This window comes from Chiloscyllium plagiosum, unplaced genomic scaffold (assembly GCF_037043375.1).
Source record: "Chiloscyllium plagiosum isolate Xiang-an unplaced genomic scaffold, Cpla_swu_hap1 HiC_scaffold_9, whole genome shotgun sequence".
NCBI classification, from domain to species: Eukaryota; Metazoa; Chordata; class Chondrichthyes; order Orectolobiformes; family Hemiscylliidae; genus Chiloscyllium; species Chiloscyllium plagiosum.
Genome location: NW_028270147.1, coordinates 45,836,636 through 45,860,332, shown reverse-complemented (window position 1 = coordinate 45,860,332; position 23,697 = coordinate 45,836,636). Strand labels below are relative to the sequence as shown.

At 41.7% G+C, this 23,697-nt stretch overlaps 1 protein-coding gene across 4 annotated transcripts in view; it reads left to right on the top strand.

The window, feature by feature from the left end:
* LOC122554333 (zinc finger FYVE domain-containing protein 9-like) overlaps positions 1–23,697 on the top strand; it is a 117,408-nt gene that overhangs the window by 67,731 nt on the left and 25,980 nt on the right. For all 4 annotated transcript variants that reach the window (XM_043699190.2, XM_043699191.2, XM_087990600.1 and 1 more), the window contains one exon: positions 15,026–15,202. In XM_043699190.2, the coding sequence (XP_043555125.1) occupies positions 15,026–15,202 (177 nt within the window). The remainder of the gene's footprint in view (positions 1–15,025; positions 15,203–23,697) is intronic.

The window sequence follows — 23,697 nt, the reverse complement described above, 5'->3', positions numbered from 1 at the left end:
GAACTATTGCTTTATTTCAGAACAAAGCTGCAGTATTTCTGTGTGCCTTGGTATTCCTTTCTAATGTTCCTGGTTCCTTCACTGTTACAGATTTAGTATAAAATATCTCTAACAGCACTAGTAAAATGCCTTGCAAGGAACTCCGTTACAGTTCTGTTTGGGTGCAATCCATCTGGCTTGTACAGGTGCCATCTCCCCGAGAAATCAGTCCTGTATCTTGGGAATCTAATGTCCTTCCTCTGTCATCTTTCTTGTCACACATTCAGCTGTTTTATTTTCCTGTTTCTGTATTGTGTAGTACTGGGAATAATCTTCATTTTTAGAGGTCCTGCTTGTTAATTTAACTAGATCCCTAAATTCTGACTGCAAAACCATATACTATTATACTCTGTAGCTGGTACCAAATGGAACACAGCTTCTGGCTGATCACCCTCCCCAGAAGAATGACCTGGAACCACTGACATCTTGACCCTAAAACCAAGAAGGCAACATTTCACCCTGGAGTTATCCCTCCAGCTGCAAAAATGTCTGTTTGTTTCTCTAACTGATGAACCCTGTATTACCAATCTTCCATTCTTCTTTCTGTAGCTAAACCACCTGAAGTGCCACAGACTTGACTCTTGTAGGTAGTATACAATGATGCTTCTTAAAAATTCTGCTCTCTTTAATGGTAAAATGAGGTTTTAATTAACATAATGTTTCAATTGATTGTTAAAATTTGGGTTTGTAAGAATCTAAGGGAGGCGATCAGTGATCCCAGATTAGTAAACCAGAACCCCATCCCGTTTTATGCCCCTTTCAAACTGGTGTGACTGGATTTGAATAGAAGCTTTCAGCTCAAACTGAACAAAACTTGCTGAACTGAAGAAGGACCCCAACCATAATGGCATTCAATGGCTTGGAGTCATGTGCTGGTTCAGCAGTGCTCGAGTGTCCTCTTGCTACTAAACAAGTATTTTGCATCAGTATTTACTGTGGAAAAGGAGATGAAAAATATAGAATGTAGGGATATAAATGGTGACATCCTGAAAAATGTCCATATTACAGAGGAGGAAATGCTGGATGTCTTGAAACGCATAAAGGTGGATAAATCCCCAGGACCTGATCAGGTGTACCCTAAAACTCTGTGGGGAAGCTAGGGAAGCTGGGCCTCTTGCTGAGATATTTATATCATCAATAGTCACAGGCAAGGTGCTGGAAGACTGGAGGTTGACTGAGGTGCCACTGTTTAAGAAAGTTGGTAAGGACAAGCCAGGGAACTATAGACCAGTGAGCCTGACGTCCGTGGTGGGCAAGTTGTTGGAGGGAGTCCTGAGGACAAGATGTACATGTATTTGGAAAGGCAAGGACTGATGAGGGATAGTCAACATAGCTTTGTGTGGGAAATCATGTCTCACAAACTTGATTGAGTTTTTTGAAGAAGTAACAGAGGATTGATGAGGTCAGCGGTAGGTGTGATCTATATAGACTTCAGTAAGGCATTTGACAAGGTTCCCCATGGGAAGCTGGTTAGCAAGGTTAGATCTCACGGAATACAAGGAGAACTAGCTGTTTGGATACAGAACTGGCTCACAGGTAGAAGACAGAGGCTGGTGGGGGAGGGTTGTTTTTCAGGCTGGTGGGGGAGGGTTATTTTTCAGACTGGAGGCCTGTGACCAGTGGAGTGCCACAAGGATCGGTGCAAGTCCACTACTTTTTTGTCATTTATATAAATGATTTTGGATGCGAGCTTAAGAGGTATAATTAGTAAGTTTACAGATGACACCAAAATGGGAGGTGTATTGGACAGTGAAGAAGATTACCTCAGATTACAACAGGATCTTGATCAGATGGGCCAATGGGCTGAGAAGTGGCAGATGGAATTTAATTCAGATAAATGTGAGGTGCTGCATTTTGGGAAAGCAAATCTTAGCAGGACTTATACACTATATGGTAAGGTCCTAGGGAGTGTTGCTGAACAAAGAGACCTTGGAGTGCAGGTTCATAGCTCCTTGAAGGTGGAGTCGCAGGTAGATAGGATAGTGAAGAAGGTGTTTGGTATGCTTTCCTTTATTGGTCAGAGTATTGAGTACAGGAGTTGGGAGGTCATGTTGCGGCTGTACAGGACATTGGTTAGGCCACTGTTGGAATATTGTGTGCAATTCTGGTTTCCTTCCTCTCGGAAAGATGTTGTGAAACTTGAAAGGGTTCAGAAAAGATTTACAAGGATGTTGCCAGGGTTGGAGGATTTGAGCTATGGGGAGATGCTGAACAGGCTGGGGCTGTTTTCCCTGGAACGTCAGAGGCTGTGGGGTGACCTTAGAGGTTTACAAAATTATGAAGGGCATGGATAGAATAAATAGACACCAGTCTTTTCCCTGGGGTGGGGTAGTTCAGAACTAGAGGACATAGGTTTAGGATGAGGAGGGGAAAAATATAAAAGAAACCTAAGTGGCAACTTTTTCACGCAGAGGGTGGTACGTGTATGTAATGAGCTGCAGAGGAAGTGGTGGAGGCTGGTACGATTGGAACATTTAAAAGTCATTTGGATAGATATCTGAATAGAAAGGGTTTGGAGGAATATGGTCTGGGTGCTGACAGGTGGGACTAGATTGGATTGGGATATCTGGTCGGCATGGACATGTTGGACTGGAAGGGTCTGTTTCCGTGCTGTACATCTGACTCTGACTACTCCTTGTCACAACATCTGGGAAAATCAGAATTCTAATTGCAGTGATTGTAACTAGGTCAGCCAGGTGGACCTCATAGAATGAGTTCTCTGGGGCTGTTAACCTGGTCCAATCAGGGAGTCCTGGCTGACAGGAAAAAAAACAGGAGTAAACAACATCCTGCTCAGTTGGACGGCTGACTCTGAAGGATCTACATCAGTATTAAGGATGCTCAATGTGTAAATAGAAGGTGACTTGGTGATGGGATACCAACCTAGTTGTTTCAGTGATGAGACAAGCACGGTCCTGAGGAAATCTGCTCTCAACAGTTGTCTTTGAGTTGGGGTAAGGTTTCTGGCATCATGCTGTTATTTGGGAAACTTGATTTGTTTGATCCTGCCATCGAAGGTTGGGTCCAGTATGTGGAAAGAATTTTTTTTTCAGGCAAATGTTGGGGCAGATGAAAAGTAATGAGTAACTCTCCTGACAGCTTGTGGACCTGCAACGTTCCCTGACCAGATACTAAAACTTTTCAAGAGTTGACAGGTTTAGTTAATAAATATTACGACCTCAAGTCAAGTCTAATTCTGAGTATCAGAATTACTCCATTCAACAACCAGGGGAATCTGTATCGGGTATTTTTAAGATGACTGGCAGAGGCATGTGACTTTGTTTTAACACTTAATGAGATGCTGAGACCCTGTTTGGTGTGTAGAATGAATGATTTAACCATGCAAAAATGCCTACTAACTGAAGCCCAGTTGGACTTCAAACAGGCATTAAAATTGGCTTTATCATTGGAAAATGCAGCAAGTAGAGCATGAGAGTTGGACGGTGGTATTCCAATGGAAATGGACATCCTTGCCAGTCTGACCGAGCTTGGAGAAGACTACTTGAGGGAAGATGATTCCATACCCTCCCTCAGAGCATATCCTGAACAGAGGCAGTCTGGGTCAACCCACAGCAAAACCCCAAAACAAAGCCAAGCCTCAACCGAATAGTTAAAATTTTCTTCGGGATATAGTCTGGCAAGTCATTGTAGTCACTGCCGGTAAGCGGACTCTAGACAGCAAAAGAGTCTGAATTGAGTAAGAACTGTTAGGCCAGTATCCAGGAGTGTGCAGCCCTCATATCTGGTTTGGAACATTTGAAGTTGCTGAGCAACATTCAAATCAAAATAAACATCTAGTTAAATGGTCAACTGGTTTTAATGAAGGTCGATACAGGCATGGCCATTTCTATGATCACAGAACTAGTCGTTAACAAAATTTGCTCTAGACGCCAACCCTTAAGGATGCAACTTCGGTCCCGGTCTCTTATGAGAAGCAGCTGGTTCAGTTACCATTGATTGTAATAAAAGACTTGATGGGCAAAATTGCTTGATAAAGATTCACCTAGATTGCCTCAGCTTTTTTTGATTCTAGTGACATCTTAATAAATGAGATTTTTCAGGAAGGTCGAGGGACTGTCAAGGAGCCAAGGCCATCTTGCATGTTGACCAGGAAACATTTCCATGACTCTGCAAGGCCCATTGTCGAAGCCTCCCTGAGAGCTTCAGTGGGTAAGGGAGGACTCCCTACTGGAGTCTATTCAACCTTCCCTGGTTCTGTCCCTGAGTTCGTTCGATTGCCTGGAATAAAATTCTTAGAAGCAGTCCATTCGAGGTTTAGCACATATATTTAGACATTTACTACAATACCACAGTTAGGGTAACAAGACACCAAGCCTGAGTCTTAAGTAGAGGTTCTAAAACATCAGGAGAAAGTGAGGACTGCAGATGCTGGAGATCAGAGCTGAAAATGTGTTGCTGGAAAAGCACAGCAGGTCATGCAGCATCCAAGGAGCAGGAGAATCGACGTTTCGGGCATGAGCCCTTCTTTGGCTCATGCCCGAAACGTCGATTCTCCTGTTCCTTGGATGCTGCCTGACCTGCGCTTTTCCAGCAACACTTTTTCAGTTCTAAAACCTCAGCAGAGTCGCGGTACCAGCACTTTCCAACCTCGTGCTCTCTCAGACTACTCCAAAAATGGTACTCGCAATCTTTAGTATTTATACAATTTTTGCCCACTAAACATGTCAATCAAACACCTGCTGATGAACATGATGTCCTCCCCACATTTCTGCTGTGCTTGTGATGAACTTGTTAGACTTTTGATCACATTACTAGAATAGTGATGACGAAACTGCCCTTGTACTGACTCCGGTGATGACATTAAGTGTAGATATCCTCTGAAGTTTGGTCACGTACTCATTACCTCATGTCCTTGTTTAAACCGGATTACTGGCTATTTTTTAAAAATGTCTTAAAATCATTCTTCATTGTTTTCCACCTCACATGCTTGATTAGTAAACTTTTTATTCAAACCCCTATTGTCTTTCCTCATAGGTACTTGAAGTGATCTGTCAAAGGCTTTTGTTCCTCCTTAATGACTAATTAAGCTTCATAGCTGCCTAAATTTGTTCTTGTACAGAGCTGGACTTCCTGCTTTTCCAAGCAAAGTTATCTATCTTAATACTTTTTGCTTTTTTCTAACATTCTTTGGGTTCTTTAATTATATGCTTTTCCTTCGTGTCTTTTCTCACCATCACCATCCAGTGCTATTCGTCTTATGGGCAAAAGTAGAGGCAGAAACCAGAAGGCTGGAAAGCAAAGAAATTATCAAACCTGTTCAGATTGTGGAATTAGCAGCACTGGTTGTACGGATTTGCCTTTGTGGGGATTTTAAACAAATGGTAAACTGCTTCTTGCAGCTGGATATCCCATCTGTCACATTAAGGATTTATACACTAAGCTGGGAATGTGCCTTGTGTACTTGCAGTTGTGGTTAGGTGAAGATTCTCACAAGTGTGTAATGGTTTGCACCAATATGAGACTGTGTCATCTGGGGTATTGTCAGCCTGTGCAATATTTCAGTGGAAAATGGAGATTATTTTACTTGGCCACCATTTATCTGGGTGACATGCTAATAATAGAGAAGACCAATCAGGAGAACTTGGACATAGTCCTCAGACGTTTTCTCCTAGGCAGGCATACGTGTAAGAAGGGAAAACATGTGTTCCAGGCATCCCAAGTGATCTACTTCGGCTACAGAGTCGACAAGATCGTGTGATGTGTTAGAGGATAGTGAGAGTGATCAGAGGTGCCCGGGTTCCCTTGGCTGTGCAGGAGATTAGGTCTTTCCTTGAGCTGGTGAATTATAACAAAGTTCATATGCAACCATGCCTCCATTCTGGCACCATTGTATCAATTTTTTAAAAAAAAAAAGGGTCAGCCTTGGAAATGGTGTATAACCAAGCCATAGCTTTCAGGGATGTGCAGAAGCAGCTATCATTCTCTCAGGTGTTGGCACATGATGAACCCAAGTGAAATCTGCTTTTCACACAACATGCCTCCTTGTATGGCATTGGAGTAGTATTCAGCTCATAGGTGGCCCAATGGAGAGGAACACCCAATAGCGTCCAGGACATTGGCTAACGCAGAGCATGAATACACCCAGGTAGGGAAGGAATGTTTGACAGTCATAGTTGGAGTCAGGAAGTTCCACTGGTACCTGTTACAGATGTAAATTTATAATACGAACAGACCATAAACCCTGCCAGGTCTACTTGACAAGGCAGTGTTGCCCATAGCTTCAGGCTGATTCAGTGGTTGGCTGTAATACTAAGTGTGCATTAGTACAAATTGGGACACCTTGAAGGCCAAGTAGCAAATGTGGATGTATTCAGCTGCCTCCTGCTGACTTATGCTATCAGTGGTACTGCCACTGGACGTCCATAAGGGTTTTAGATCTTTTGGGCATGCTTCCAGTCACAACTGGCAAGATCAGACTTTGGATGCAGAAAGATCTGGTCCTGGCAAAGCTGAAACATCTGGTGGTGATGGGGAAACCAAAGGGCCATCATAAGCAGAATTGAAATCACCTTTGACCCAGACAGATCAGATCATGGTAGAGGATGGTGCATTATTATGGGGAGCAAGAGTGAATGTCCTGAGCAAAGATTGTTGCCAGGTACTGGCTGAACTCCTCCAGGGTCATTCAGGTTTCCAAAATGAAGACATTGATGAAAGTATATCTGGTGGCCAGGATTGGATGCAGACATGGTTTTGGTGTGACAGTGCCCAGAGTGCCAAGAAGGACAAAAATTACTGCTAGCAGCTCCCCTACGTTTGTGGGAATGGTGGTGTAAACTCTGGACTCAGTCACATGGTGACTGTGCAGATCATTTCATGGTCTCAATGTTCTTAGTCATTGTGATGTGTATACAGTTCATTTGTCAAACAGGAGGATGACGATAGAAAAACTGCATGCATCTTTGCAATACGCAGACTCCCAGAGTTGTTGGTTACAGGTAACAGGCCATTGTTTACCAGCAGGGAATAAATATTTCCTAATGGGTGTTTTACATATAAGGACAACGCCATACCATCCGTCATCCAATGGTCTTACAGAAACAACCTTCATCTTCACTGGATATCAAATTGTCCTGGTTCCGATTTGATTATAGGACCATCCCTCATGCAAGTACAGGGATAGCTGCAGCAAAGTTGCTAATGGGGAGAAGGCTCTGCACCAAGTTAAACTTGATCTTCTCAGACCTGATGGGGTGAGGGGAAGTGAAACAACATTGGGAATGCCAGTGCTACAAAGAACACTTTTCTCTAAATGAGAGAGACTGTTCACTTTGGGGCAAAGTTTGGTATAGGAACCATGGGAAAGGCCCTGCAAGGGCAAGAGGCATAGTCAATCTGATGTCAAGTCCAGTGATCCACAAAGTTTGGGTAGGTGCAATGGTCCTGAATAAGCATGTGGACGATATCAAAGCTACAAATGCACAAACCATATGATACCTGGCTCCTTGACAGCCTTTCCGACTGTTCAGGATCCCTCTGTGGGTTCTTCATCTTCAGGTGTTGAAGAAAGATCTGAATCTAGATGGACATGGTAGATGTCACTGCCTTGTTGCCTTTGCCAGCTGAAGAATAGAATGAATTTCTTTCGAGATGCTTGAATGCAAGAGGTGAGCTACTGTGCTGCTCATTTCGAGGCAAAGTTGGAGGAACCTCACCTGGTGCTAAAATGCCCCAGGACAAGCTTAAAAAAAAAGAAACTGGCCCACATTCTTAGGTGCAGAGGGGGTGTGATGTAGCAATGGTGAGGAGATCAGTCGGGTGATCCAGTTAATCTGGCCCAATCAGGGAACCCTGGCTGACAGAGGTAAACAGCAGTGGCAGATCACCTGTTCACCTGAGAGGTGGTGATGAGGAAGTTGGATTCTCCACTTGTAAGTAAAGGATGTCTTGGGATACTAGCCTCTGGAGTGAGTTCACTAATCCAAGATTAGCCAAGCTGCGTTCCTCTGGTGCCTTTACAATTCTTGAGATAATTGGAGGTTTGTTCATCTTGTGATCCAATTTACAGAAATTTAGAAGTAAACAGAATCAATAGTTAAATTGGTTGCAATAGCAGTAATCATTAAGTTCTTGCTATCAGTAAGTGGAGCAAACCTCTGTTACCTTCTGTATGGAATGACTTCCTGTGACTTTGATTTCTTTTTTTGACCTGAGGTTGTTTACTTGACACTGATCCGCTGGTCGACAATCTTAACAATAATAGAAGGTAAACAAAGGAAAACCATTTTACTCACTCGAATCTAAAAATTCTGCCCATTTGAAGTGACTTAAAAGCAGTTTGTATTCATTTCAACTCAAAGTACAATAATTACATGTTGTTTTTGTCACACAAAAGATTGCTTTGCTTTGTCTTTGACCATTCTCGTCCCTATCAGTTTAAAAGCCAGTTCCTCTTTATCATTATCTTTCTCCTCTTCTTCCATTGCCCTTTACTGGAAGGTTGGAACCAAGACGTGATCTTTTGAATCTTGATGTAGCCTCCTCAATCTCTCGAGCCAATTTGGCGACCTAAATACGGTATAAGCTTACCAATTTTGAGGATAACTCTAATTCAAAACCAATCGCAAATTATTACATTAAATAGTTTTAAAATTGTGACTGTTTACTGTGTACTCTCAGTAATACAAGCCTATGCTGGCTAGTTTGGGAACCTGGAATATGGTGAATGGTACTTTTTAACAATTTGCTTATGTGCTTTAAAACCACATTATAGTACTTTGTGTAACTCTTTTTAGACCAGGTCAAAATGTTTCTTTTTTTATTGCAGTATCTTTCAATTTTTTTTTTGAAAAGTGTGATTGCAATTTGAAGTGATGATGACTTAAAATCACTTGTAGGCTGTTAACATTAAGGGGCGAGTGATTCGTGTATGCTATTTCAAGTCCACGAATGAACTGAAAAAGAACTTGTTCCATTTGTGCTGCGGATGAGTGCTTGTATTGTTCCACTGTCATGAAGTCACTCAGTGCTTTAAAGAACTGATAGTCGATTGGTGGGCGGCATGGTGGCACAGTGGTTAGCACTGCTGCCTCACAGCGCCAGAGACCCGGGTTCAATTTCCGCCTCAAGCGACTGACTGTGTGGAGTTTGCACATTCTCCCCGTGTCTGCGTGGGTTTCCTCCGGGTGCTCCGGTTTCCTCCCACAATCCAAAAGTGTGCAGGTTAGGTGAATTGGCGATGCTAAATTGCCCGTAATGTTAGGTGCAGGGGTAAATGTAGGGGTATGGGTGGTTTGTGCTTTGGCGGGGCGGTGTGGACTTGTTGGGCCGAAGGGCCTGTTTCCACACTGTAAAGTAATCTAATCTAATCTAAATACCAAAACTGACACATCACTTAATAGTAGGTGGGTCCAGTCAGAGTAGACCTTGAAGCAAGTTAGTTTGTGAATATGAACAGTGATATTGGTACAACATATACATTGGTTAATGAAATGTTGGACTTCTGGAAGCTATGAACTGATGATATAAACCTCGTCCTATACCTATAACAGTAAAACTGTGGTTGACAAGATCTGGCCGGCATGGTAGTTGGAATGCAGCTTTCTTGGAGATTGGTTCAGTTTTTGTGGACTTAAAGTAATTCATTGTATTTCTAAAATAATTGAATTTAGTGTTTTAAATGAGAGTTGGGTATAAATTGCACCAACACTCATAGAGATGTACAGCATGGAAACAGACTCTTCAGACCAACTCATCCATGCTGATCAGATATCCCAACCCAATCTAGTCCCACCTGCTAGCACCCGGCCCATATCCCTCCAAACTCTTCCTATTCATATACCCATCCAAATGCCTCTTAAATGTTGCAATTGTACCAGCCTCCACCACATCCTCTGGCAGCTCATTCCATACTGCATGAAAACGTTGCCCCTTAGGTCTCTTTTATATTTTTCTCCTCTCGCCCTAAACCATTGCCCTCTAGTTCTGGACTCCCTGACCCCAGGGAAAAGACTTTGTCTATTTATCCTACCCATGCCTCTCATAATTTTGTAAATCTCAATAAGGTCACCCCTCAGCCTCTGAATACCAAAACTGACACATCACTTAATAGTGGGTGGGTCCAGTCAGAGTAGACCTTGAAGCAAGTTAGTTTGTGAATATGAACAGTGACATTGGTACAACATATACATTGGTTAATGAAATGTTGGACTTCTGGAAGCTATGAACTGATGATATAAACCTCGTCCTATACCTATAACAGTAAAACTGTGGTTGACAAGATCTGGCCGGCATGGTAGTTGGAATGCAGCTTTCTTGGAGATTGGTTCAGTTTTTGTGGACTTAAAGTAATTCATTGTATTTCTAAAATAATACAATGAAAACAGCCCCAGCCAGTTCAGCCTCTCCCTGTAGCTCAGATCCTCCAACCCTGGCAGCATCCTTGTAAATCTTTTCTGAACCTTTCAAGTTTCACAACATCTTTCCGATAGGAAGGAAACCAGAATTGCAAGCACTATTCCAACAGTTGCCTAACCAATGTCCTGTACAGCTGCAACATGACCTCCCAACTCCTGTACTCAATACTCTGACCAAAAAAGAAAGCATACCAAACACCGCCTTCTCTATCCTATCTACCTGCGACTCCACTTTCAAGGAGCTATGAACCTGTACTCCAAGGTCTTTGTTCAGCAACACTCCCGGGGACCTTACCATTAAGTGTATAAGTCCTGCTAAGATTTGCTTTCCCAAAATGCAGCACCTCACATTTATCTGAATTAAATGCCATCTGCCACTTCTCAGCCCATTGGCCCATCTGGTCCAGATCCTGTTGTAATCTGAGGTAACCCTCTTCGCTGCCCACTACACCTCCAGTTTTGGTGTCATCTGCAAACTTACTAACTGTACCTCTTATGCTTGCATCCAAATCATTTATGTAAATGACAAAAAGTAGAGAGCCCAGCACCGATCCTTGTGGCACTCCACTGGTCACAGGCCTCCAGTCTGAAAAACAACCCTCCATCACCACCCTCTGTCTTCTACTTTTGAGCCAGTTCTGTATCCAAATGGCTAGTTCTCCCTGTATTCCATGAGATCTAACCTTGCTAATCAGTCTCCCATGGGGAACCTTTGTCGATCGCCTTACTGAAGTCCATATAGATCACATCTACTGCTCTGCCCTCATCAATCTTTGTTACTACTTCAAAAAACTCAATCAAGCTTATGAGACATGATTTCCCACGCACAAAGCCATGTTGACTATCACGAATCAGTCCTTGCCTTTCCAAATACATGTGAGGAGAAAGTTAGGACTGCAGATGCTGGAGATCAGAGCTGAAAATGTGTTGCTGGAAAAGCGCAGCAGGTCAGGCAGCATCAAGGAGCAGGAGAATCGACATTTCGGGCATAAGCCCTTCTTCAGGAATACATGTACATCCTGTCCCTCAGGATTCCCTCCAACAACTTGCCCACCACCAAGGTCAGGCTCACCGTTCTATCGTTCCCTGGCTTGTCTTTACTGCCCTTCTTAAACAGTGGCACCACGTTTGCCAACCTCCAGTCTTCCGGCACCTCACCTGTGACTGTCAATGATACAAATATCTCAGCAAGAGGCCCAGCAATCACTTCTCTAGCTTCCCAAAGAGTTCTCGGGTACACCTGATCAGGTCCTGGGGATTTATCCACCTTTAACCATTTCAAGACATCCAACACTTGCTCCTCTGTAATCTGGATGTTTTGCAAGATGTCACCATCTATTTCCCTACAGTCTATATCTTCCATATCCTTTTCCACAGTAAATACTGATGCAAAATATTCATTTAGTATCTCCCACATTTTCTGAGGCTCCACACAAAGGCTGCCTTGCTGATCTTTGAGGGGCCCTATTCTCTCCCTAGTTATCCTTTTGTCCTTTAATATTTTTGTAAAAACCCTTTGGATTTTCCTTAATTCTATTTGCCAAAGCTATTTCATGTCCCCGTTTTGCCCTCCTGATTTCCCTCTTAAGTATACTCCTACTTTCTTTATACTCTTCTCAGGATTTACTCGATCTATCTTGTCTATACCTGACTTTTGCTTCCTTCTTTTTCTTAACCAAACCCTCAATTTCTTTAGTCATCCAGAATTCCCTATACCTACCAGCCTTCCCTTTCTCCCTGACAGGAATATACTTTCTCTGGATTCTTGTTATCTCATTTCTGAAGGCTTCCCATTTTCCAGCCATCCCTTTACCTGCGAACATCTGCCTCCAATCAGCTTTCAAAAGTTCTTGCCTAATACTGTCAAAATTGGCCTTTCTCCAATATAGAACTTCAACTTTTAGATCTGATCTATCCTTTTCCATCACTATTTTAAAACGAATAGAATTATGGTCGCTGGCCCCAAAGTGCTCCCCCACTGACACCTCATTCACCTGTCCTGCCTTATTTCCCAAGAGTAGGTCAAGTTTTGCACCTTCTCTAGTAGGTACATCCGCATACTGAATCAGAAAATTGTCTTGTACACACTTAACAAATTCCTCTCCATTTCAACCTTTAACACTATGGCAGTCCCAGTCAATGTTTGGAAAGTTAAAATCCCCTACCATAACTACCCTATTATTCTTACAGATAGCTGAGATCTCCTTACAAGTTTGTTTCTCAATTTCCCTCTGACTAATGGGGGGATCTATAATACAATCCCAATAAGGTGATCATCCCTTTCTTATTTCTCAGTTGCACCCAAATAACTTCCCTGGATGTATTTCCAGGAATATCCTTCCTTAGCAAAGCTATAATGCTATCCCTTATCAAAAGTGCCACGTCCCCTTCTCTTTTGCCTCCTTTTCTATCCTTCCTGTAGTATTTAGCCTGGAACATTAAGCTGCCAGTCCTGTCCATCCCTGAGCCATGTTTCTGTAATTGCTATGATATGCCAGTCCCATGTTCCTAACCATGCCCTGAGTTCATCTGCCTTCCCTGTTATGCCCCTTGCACTGAAATAAATGCAGTTTAATTTATTAGTCCTACCTTGTCCCTGCCTGCCCTGACTGTTTGACTCACCTCTGTTCTCCTCTCGGATCGATCTCTTTCCTCACTCTGCCTCTGGGTCCCACCCCCCCACCTTACTAGTTTAAATCCTCCCAAGAAGTTCTAGCAAATTTTCCTGCCAGTATATTATCCCCTTCCAATTTAGGTGCAATCCGTCCTCCTTGTATAGGTCACTTCTATCCCAAAAGAGATTCTAATGATCCAAAAATGTGAATCCTTCTCCCATACACCAGCTCCTCAGAAATGCATTCATCTGCTCTATCCTCCTATTCCTGCTCTCACTAGCTCATTGCACTGGGAGTAATCCAGATATTACTACCCTTGAAGACTTCCTTTTTAAATTTCTGCCTAACTCTGTAATCTCCCTTCAGAATCTCAATCTTTTTCCTTCCAATGTCGTTGGTTCCAATGGATTGAAAGTTTTAAAAATATTTATAGAAACACACTTCTCTATCGCATGATTACCAACATTTAATAAATCTCAAGCTCATAAGTTTTCCTCTACTTGCAGTTTTATTTTTGTTTCTGATTCCAAGCACTAGTGTGCTTCCTTTATTGAAGTAATATTAAGCAATAATGGCTGTTGGTTAGACCTTCATCGTTGTTACGAGCATTTCTGCACTCCCAACATCTGCGCTCCCAATGATTATAACTTGTGAAAAACCTTTTTTTAAAATAAATACTAGCTATAAAAAAGATCTTTCTCTCTTTGCTGCTTCTATGCTGTTTCTACAAAAAGAAAATAGTATAGGCGCTAGAAATGTTAATAAAAGCAAAATAATGCACATTTTCAAAATCTAAAACAAATGGCAAATGCTTGAGAAACTCTGGTCTGGCAGCATCTGTGGAAACTGTTAATGTTTTGAGATGGTATGAGTTGTCTTCAGATCTGAACTTCATTTTGAATTGCTCTGATTCCTTTTTTGGGGTTGGGGAATGGCGGTCTTGGAGGAAGGGGATAAATACCCATGCATAGTTTACAGGGTGTGAATTGAAGACTAGGGTGTTATTTTAGTAGTGAAAATAGATGTTAAGTCGTTGCTGTGCTGAAAAAGACATGCTTGTTTGAAAGTCTGGGGTAAACCAGCTTTCAAGATCTTTGATACTTGATCTGAATTCGAGGTCACCAATTCAAGCTTCTTCCATATTCCCCTTTTTAATCATTCCACCATTTTCAGATGCTTAAATCCTAATTTCTGGGATTATCCCTTGACTGTTTGTTTATGCTTCTTGCTTTTCTACCTTTCTTTAAGGTATTCCTTAGAAGTTATCCTTTTGGTCATGCTTTTGTCAGCTGTTGCTCCTATTGCATTTTGAGATGTGGAAAAGAATGGATTGATTGAATCTTAATCAGCAAAGTCTGAAGTATGAGTTTGTTCTATGTATTTATTAGATATTGTTAATAATTTTAGGCTTTGTAAAAATCAGCCCTTATCCGATATTTAAGGTATTCACGTTTTAATAAAATGGTTTCCTTGGGAATATCTATGCTGTTTCTACAAAAAGAAAATAGTATAGGCGCTAGAAATGTTAAATCGAAACTGTTGGAATTACTCAGCAAGTCAGATAACTTGTGCAAATAGGAACACAGTTTTTAATGTTTCAGATTAATCTTTCATCAGCCCAAGAAAAAAACTGAGGGTTGCTGCTTAAGGTGTCAATTTGCCTTATTCACTTATGTTTTCTATTCCTTAATTTTAATGTGCATTTGATATAACTTTGGAAGTAGTGATGCGGAAAATGAATTAACAGGTTCTGAACTTTTAACTTAAGGTCATGAGTTTGCTAGTTTCCATATGTATGATACAACTATTTTCGCAGGAGTCATTGGACCCAAAATATTAACTCTGATTTCTCTCCATAGATGCTGCATGAGATTTTCCAGCAATTTGTTTTTTTTGCAAGGTGCATTCCATCTTGTAATTTTGAAAACAAACTATATTTATCGACTAGTGCTTTAAATGATATAAAATTATGATTTTATGTTTTGCCTTTTGCAGCTCAAGCCTGGGAGAATACATTCAGTGCCTCAGCTTCAAGCCCAAATCCCAACAATCCTGCTGAGTACTGTTCTACTATTCCCCCACTGCAACAAGCTCAGGCCTCAGGGGCACTGAGCTCTCCGCCACCCACTGTCATGGTACCTGTTGGAGTTCTGAAACACCCAGGCGCAGAAGGTAATGCTAATGTTGTACTGAAATATATATGAGCTGAGAGTTGACTTTCAATATTTTGGTATTATACCTTTGTGGGACCTATAATCCGTGGTTATTTCAGGCTTTTTGTTACTATTCTTTCAGTAAAATATTTTTCGTCTGGAAGGCATGGAGTTTTTGTGCAAGTTTCAAAAATGAAATGTAGGAAAAGGAGAGCATTTTTCAAGAAGTTTTTGAGAATGTCATAATTCTTTTTTGCAATAGTTCTTTGCTTTTGTTTTATATTCAAATTGAATTTCAGTTTTGAATAGAATGACATTTCAAAGTAGTCACACATTTTATTTGTAAGTAAAGGGCTCGAATATGATTAGGATGGTACTTGTTTGAACAAAATACATTATTGGGCTGATCTATGACAAATCGGAACCTTATCGTTTCAATGCAACTATGTACAAATTGTGTATATAACCATGCTTTCTCATGTTAAGTGTCCGTTTGTTAGAGAGTGTAGTGAGTGTCTTTAAGATCTTTGTACTTAGTGAGATCCCCAGTAAAGAACTGGAGTATTTGCATTCCATGAATAACTTGAAACTCTGGTGAATTACTGAGATCTTCCTCAAATTGAATTTTATATTATTAGGGCAGGTAGTATTTAGGTTACCCAGTTCTTTTGGTAGATATGAAAGATATTTTTAATATAGAGCATGATATGTATTGCAGTTTTGGACTGAAAATTAATGAAATGATTCTTTTGTCAATTTATTGGTAACTCTGATCGGAATTAAATCTGTAACAGATTCTATTACAGTAAGTGGTGTATCTTGGTTATTTGGAGATGCCGGTGTTGGACTAGGGTGTACAAAGTTTAAAAATCACACACCAGGTTATAGTCCAACAGGTTTAATTAGAAGCACCAGCTTTTGGAACGCTGCCCCTTCATCAGGTGGTTATCAACCACCTGATTATCATTAGTTTTACCAAGTTATAGATTTCAGTCATGGTCCTTTGCCCACTAGAAACTGGGTTTAAGGTTGTTCAGACTTAATCAAAAACCTTGAAGCAAACAGATCATTTTCAATCTACTGATCTGGATTGATGCCAAACTGTGTCCGAGGAAATAGAAACAAGTCTTAACCTATTCTGCCATCTCAGCTCCCCAGTTTTGTTTCTCTTGACCATTAATTCTGACTTTCATTGAGCCATATAGCATAGAAACAGACCCTTTTGTCCAAGTCATCTGTGCCAGCCACACACTTGACAGTTGTTTGAAAAATGGCTCTGCTTTATTTTGCTTTATTGTTAATGTATCACAGTTCTACCATTCATGTGTTTCGTGCGTTCCTATCATTGCTTTGCAACCCAAAATATCATGGACTCCAAAATCTATAACTGTTCTCTGCCCTAAAAGATGAAGCAGCATGTGTTTTTATACCTGTGATCCTGACTGTTTTACTAAGTCAGGGCAGTAATTACAGTGCTGATTAATAGGGCTGCCATGCATACAAAACCAAGGGAATTGGGTGTCAAGGGAGAGAAAGTTGAAAAAAATGGATGGTTTTGACTTGACCAGCAGCTGGGCTGTAATGCTGGCAGATGGAGGTGAGAAACCTGCTGTAAGGCTGGTTTCCTAAGTCTGCTAACTTACTTTAAAAAGCAAGTTTCCATGTAGCATCCGTCTCAAAGTTAGTAGACCCTGCATCCACTATCTTGGCTGAAGTTTACTCTGCAGGCTTGAGCTTCAAACTATAGGAAGGAAGTTCAGGCAACAGTTTAATTAAAGGTGCTGTCTTTATAATGAAATACAAGAGGTTTTTTAAAAAAAAAATTGGGCTGTTTTGTTTGAATAATAGTGGCTTAGTAGTCTCTTAAAATTATGAATTGTTTGAGATAGCAAATAGGCCACCTTGCTGATCTTTGAGGTGCCCTATTCTCTCCCTAGTTACCATTTGGTCCTTGATGTATTTGTGAAAATCCTTTTAATTCTTCTTCACTCTATTTGCCAAAGCTGTCTCAAGTCCCCTTTTTGCCCTCCTGATTTCCCTCTTCAGTATACTCCTACTGCCTTTAGAATCTGCGGATGCGCTCGATCTATCCTGTCTATTCCTGACATGCTTCGTTCTTTTTCTTAACCATATCCTCAATTTCTTTAATCATCCAGCATTCCCTATACCTACCAGCCTTTCCTTTCACCCTGACAGGAATAGACTTTTTCTGGACTCCTGTTATCTCACTTCTGAAGGCTTCTCAATTTCCAGCCATCCCTTTACCTGTGAACATTTGCCCCCAATCAGCTTTTGACAGTTCTTGCCTAATACCTTCAAAATTGGCCTTTCTCCAGTTTAGAACTTCAACTTGTAGATCTGGTCTAACCCTTTTCCATCACTATTTTAAAACGAATAGAATTAGGTCACTGGCCCCAAAGTGCTCCCCCACTGACACCTCAGTCACCTGCTCTGTCTTATATCCCAAGAGTAGGTCAAGTTTTGCACGTTCTCTAGTAGGTACATCAACATACTGAATCAGAAATTTTCTTGTACGCACTTAACAAATTCCCCTCCATCTAAACCCTAAACACTATGGCAGTCCCAGTCTGTTTGGAAGTTAAAATCCCCTACTATAACCACCCTATCATTCTTACAAATAACGGAGATCTCCTTCCAAATTTGTTTCTCAATTTCCCTCTGACTAATGGGGCGGTCTATAATACAATCCCAATAAGGTGATCATCCCTTTCTTATTTCTCAGTTTCACCCAAATAACTTCCCTGGACGTATTTCTGGGAATATCCTCTCTCAGTACAGCCATAATGTTATCCCTTATCAAAAACGCCACTCCCCTTCCTCTCTTGCCTCCCTTTTTTTTAATCCTTTCTGTAGCATTTATATCCTGGAACATTAAGCTGCCAGTCCTGCCCATCCCTGAGCCACGTTTCTGTAATTGCTATGATATCCCAGTCCCATATTCCTAACCATGACCGGAGTTCATCTGCCTTCCCTGTTAGGCCCCTTGCATTGAAATAAATGCAGTTTATCAGTCCTACCTTGTTCTCTGCTTTGTCCCTGACTGCCCTGACCATTTGACTCGCTTCTGTTCTCAACTGTACCAGTCTCAGATTGATCTTTCCTCACTATCTTCCTGTATCCCACCACCCCCCACCCCCACCCCCCTAACTAGTTTAAATTCTCCCGAGCAGCTCTAGCAAATTTCCCTGTCAGTATAGTAGTTTCCTTCCAATTTAGCTGCAATCCGACCTTCTTGTACAGGTCACTTCTACCCCAAAAGAGATTCCAATGATCCCAAAATGTGAATCCTTCCCCCATACACCAGCTCCTCAGCCATGCATTCATCTGCTCTATCCTCCTATTCTTGCCCTCACTAGCTCGTAGCACCAGAAGCAATCCAGATATTACTACTCTCGAGGACCTCCTTTTAAATTCCTGCCTAACTCTGTAATCTCCCTTCAGAATCTCAACCTTTTTCCTTCCTATTTTGTTAGCTCCTACATGTACATTGGCCTCCTGCTGGTCCCTCTTCCCCTTGAGAACATTCTGCACCCTCTGAGACATCCTTGATCCTGGCACCAGGGAAGTAACACCCCATTCTGATTTTTCACTGCTGACCAGAGAAACCTCTGTCTGTACCTCGGACTACAGAGTCCCCTAACACAGTTAATCTCTTGGAACCCAATGTACCCCTCATCGCATTAGAGCCAGTCTCAATACCAGAAACTTGGCTGTTCATGCTACGTTTCCCTGAGAATCCATTCCTCCCTCCCCCTCCCCCAAAACATTTTCCAAAACCGCATACTGGTTTGAAGTGGGGATAGCCACAGAAGACTCTTGCACTAACTGCCTATCTCTCTTATCTTTCTTGGAGTTACCCACCTATGTGACTGCATATGCAACTTTTCTCCTTTCCTATAATCTGCCATCCGTCACATCTCCTTGCTCTTCTAAATTCCTCATTGCCTCTGTTTCTCCAACCGATCCATTCAATCTGATAGGGTTCTTAGCCAACGGCATTTATTTGAGATATAACCCTCAGTAACCCATAAACTCTCCCTAAACTCCCACATCTGACAAGAAGAGCATATCACTCTACTAAAGGCCACTTTTGCTCCTTCACAATCTGCAGACCCAGAAAATAGCACCGTCCTATTCCTCTACAAAACATTGCTCCAGGTTAAATTAATAATTGTGGCTTATATTTTAAGTTTAGTCAAGAGACATATCTCAATATAACATATAATCAAGAAAGAACCCACTCTATTCACTACTACAGACTTCATGTAAGGCCAAGCTTAAATATTCACTTCTGTTTCTGTGCTGTGACCTCTCCCAAACCGGTTCCTCCAAGATTAACTGTTTGTTAATTTTCCCAGGCGCATTCAGATGTCCAGTGATACATAAATTCAAACAGCAAAGGCAGTAACTGTGCAAATTCACTGCTGTGTCAGTTTCTTTCTCTCTTCCTGTGTTTCCTTTGTCTGTCATCTCCCTTTTAAAAGTCCAGTTGTTTTGACTTTTTTTTTCTCTCTCCAAAGTTCCATAACAATGCAACAGCATATAAAACAGTAATTGCTGCTCTTGGGATTCAAGGAAATCACCTCCAACACCTAAAATAGCTCAAAAAAGGAGCAGCTATTACTGCTATTTTTCCTGACCTCCATCTTGGGTTGCCATTTGATCAGAGGATTAGATAGGGTAGACAGTGAAAGTCTTTTTTTTTCCCCTAGGATGATGAAGTGTGCTTGTATGAAGGGGCATAGCTACAAATTGAGGGGTGATAGATTTAAGACAGATGTCAGAGACCGGTTCTTTACTCGAGTGGTAAGGGCGTGGAATGCCCTGCCTGCCAATATAGTTAACTCAGCCACATTAGGGAGATTTAAGCACATGGATGATGATGGGATAGTGTAGTTTAGATTAGTTCAAAAGTTGGTGCAACTTTGAGGGCCAAGGGCCTGTTCTGCACTGTATTTTTCTATGTTCTAAGAGCTGCTTGTTTTGAGGTATTTTAGGTGTTGGAGATGATTTCTTCGAATTTCAGGGGCAGCAGTTACTGTTTTATAGGCTGTTATGTTTTGGAACTTTGCAGGAAAAAAAAATCAAAACATCAGCACTTTTTAAAGGCGGAAGACTGGCAAAAGGCAGTAGCCACATGATCAGTGAAGGAGAGAGAGAGAAAGAACCCAATACTGCTAACTGACACAGCCGTGAATTGGACAGTTACTCCCTTTTGTTGTTTGAGTTCATGTATCCCTGGACATCTGAGTGCACCTAGGCAAAACTAACAAACAGCGAAGTTCACAGCTGACCTTGGAGGAACCTGTGTGGGCAAGCTCACAGCACAGGAACAGTTTTTAACGTGTAACCTTGCTGTATGTCTACAGTTGAGTAGAGTGGGTTCTGTCTTAATTGTGTTTTACTGAGATATATCTCTTAAATTTTAAACATATAAACCATAAGTACTAAGTTAGCCTTGAGCACTTTTTTTTTCGAGCAAAAAGACTGTGCCATTTTCTGGGTCTGTAGATTGTAAAGGAGCAAAAATGGCTTTTAGTAGAGTGGTATGCTCTTCCTGTCAGATGTGGGAGTTTAGAGAGAGTTTCCATTTTACTGATGATTGTTTGCAGGAAGTGTTTTTGGTTTTGAATCCTATCCAATAGCTAGGAGGTGTGATGGATGGCAATTGCATAGGAAAGCAGAAAAGCCCGAGATACAGTCAGATATATGGATTAGCTTCAGGAAAGCTAAGGGGGCAGGCTGGCAGTGCAAGAGTCTTCTGTGGCTATCTCCATTTCAAGCAAGTATGCTGTTTTGGAAAATGTAGGTGGTGTTGGACTCGAGGGAATGTAGCATGAGCAGCCAAGTTCCTTGTATCAAGACTGGCTCTAATGAGAGGTTTGTCGGGTTCCAAGCAATCAATTGTGTTAGGGGACTCTTTAGTCAGAGGCACAGACAGACATTTCTGTAGCCAGCAGCGAAAAATCAGAGTGGTGTGTTGTCTCCATGATAGCAGAATCAGTGATATCTCAGGGTACAAAATGTTTTCAAAGTGGGAAAGGACCAACAGGCCATTGTACACACTGGAACTAACAACATAGGAAGGGAAAAGGATGAAATCCTGAAGAGAGAATATAGAAACTTAGGCAGGAATTTAAAAAGGAGGCCCTTGAAGGTAGTAATATTTGGATTACTTCCGGTGCTACAAGCTAGTGAGGGAGCAATAAGAGGGTAGAGCAACTGAATACCATGGCTGAGCTGTAGTGTAGGGGAGAAGGATTCATGTTTTTGGATCATTGGGATCTCTTCTGGGGTAGTAATGACCTGTATAAAAAGGGCGGATTGCACTTGAATTGGAAGGGGACTAATATACCGGCAGGGGGATTTGCTCGAGCTGCTCGGGAGGATTTAAACTAGTAAGGTGGGGCCGTGGGACCCAGGGAAATAGTGAGGAAAAAGATCGATCTGAGACTGGTATAGTTGGGGAGAGGAGTGATTTAAGCAGGCAGGAACAAAGCAGAGAACAAGGTAGGATGGATAAATTGCATTTATTTCAAGGCAAGAAGCCTAATAAGGAAGGCAGATGAACTCAGGGCATGGTTAGGAATATGGGACTGGGATAGCATAGCAATTACAGAAACATGACTCGTGGATGGACAGGTCTGGCAGTTTAATGTTCCAGGATACAAACGCTACAGGAAGGATAGAAAGGGAGGCAAGAGAGGAAAGGCAGTGGCGTTTTTGATTAGGGATAACATTATGGCTGTACCAAGGGAGGATGTTCCTGGAAATACATCCAGGGAAGTTATTTGGGTGGAACTAAGAAATAAGGGATGATCACCTTATTGGGATTGTATTATAGACTGCCGAGTAGTCAGTGGGAAATTGAGAAACAAATTTGGAAGGAGATCTGTTATTTGTAAAATTTAACAGGCTGGTTATGGTAGGGGATTGTAACTTTCCAAACATCGACTGGGATTGCCATAGTGTTAAGTGTTTAGATGGAGAGGAATTTAAATGTGTACAAGAAGGTTTTTGTGATTCAGTATGTGGATGTACCTACTAGAAAAGGTGCAAAACTTGACCTCCTCTTGGGAAATAAGGAAGGGCAGGTGACTGAGGTGTCAGTGGGGGAGCACTTTGGGGCCAGCGACCATTATTAGTTTGAAAATCATGATAAAGATCTAACAGTTGAAGTTCTAAATTGGAGGAAGGCTAATTTTGACAGTAATGGGTAAGAACTTTCAAAAGCTGATGCTGGGCGGATGTTTGCAGGTAAAGGGATGGCTGGAAGATGGGAAGCCTTCATAAACGAGATAACAAGTGTCAGTCTGTTCCTGTTAGGCAAGGTTGGTAGGTGTAGGGAATGCTGGATGACCAGAGAAATTGAGGTTTTGGTTTTAAAAAAAAAAAGGAAGCATATGTCAGGTATAAACAGGAGCAATTGAGTGAATCCTTGGAGTATAAAGGTAGTAGGAGTATACTTAAGAGGGAAATCAAGAGTGCAAAAAGGGGAAGTGAGAGCTTTGGCACAAAGGTAAAGTAGACTCCGAAGGGATTTTATTTTAAAAAAAAAGGACAAAAAAGTAATTGGGGAGAGAATAGAGCCAGTCAGGCTGCCTTGCTGATCCTTATGTGTGGAGTTGCAGGAGGTGGGAGAGATAAATGAGTATTTTGCATTAGTGTTTATTGAGGAGAAGGACGCAGAAGATATTGAATGTGGGGAAATAGATGGTGACATCTTGAAAAATCCAGAAATTTCTAATTAGAGCTGATGGTACTGGATGTCTTGAAATGCAAAAGATGGATAAATTCTCAGGACCTGATGGGTGTATCCTAGAATTCTGTGGGAAGCTAGGGAAATAATTGTTGGGCCCCTCTATTTGTATCATCAATCGTCACAGGTGAGGTGCTGAAAGACTGGTGGTGCCACTATTTAAGAAATGTGGTAAGGAAAAGCCAGGGAACTACAGATTGTTGAGCCTGACATAGGTGGTGGGCAAGTTTTTGGAGGGAATCCTGAGGGACAGGATTTACATGTACAGAGGAATCTCGATTGTCCAGCATTCTGGACAAGTTTGTATGGTCCTGATGCTTGGCTAAACTGTTATCCAGCATTTGATAATCCGAACAAAATACTCCCCACTTTCAGATAATCGAGGTTCCTCTGTATTTGGATAGGCAAGGACTGATCAGGCAGGAAGTCAGCATGGCTTTGTGCATGGGAAATCATGTCTCACAAACTTGAGTTTCTCAAGAAGTAGCAAAAGATTCAGGGCAGAGTGGTAGATGTGACCTGTAAGGTCAGTAAGGTGTTCAACAACGTTCCTCATGGGATCTGGTTAGCAAGGTTAGGTCTCATGGTATGCAGGGAGAACAAACCATTTAGATACAGAACTGGTACAAAGGTAGAAGACAGAGGGTGTGGTGGAGGGTTGCTTTTCAAACTGGAGGCCTGTGACCAGTGGAGCCACAAGGATTGGTGCTGGGTCCACTGCTTTTTGTCATTTT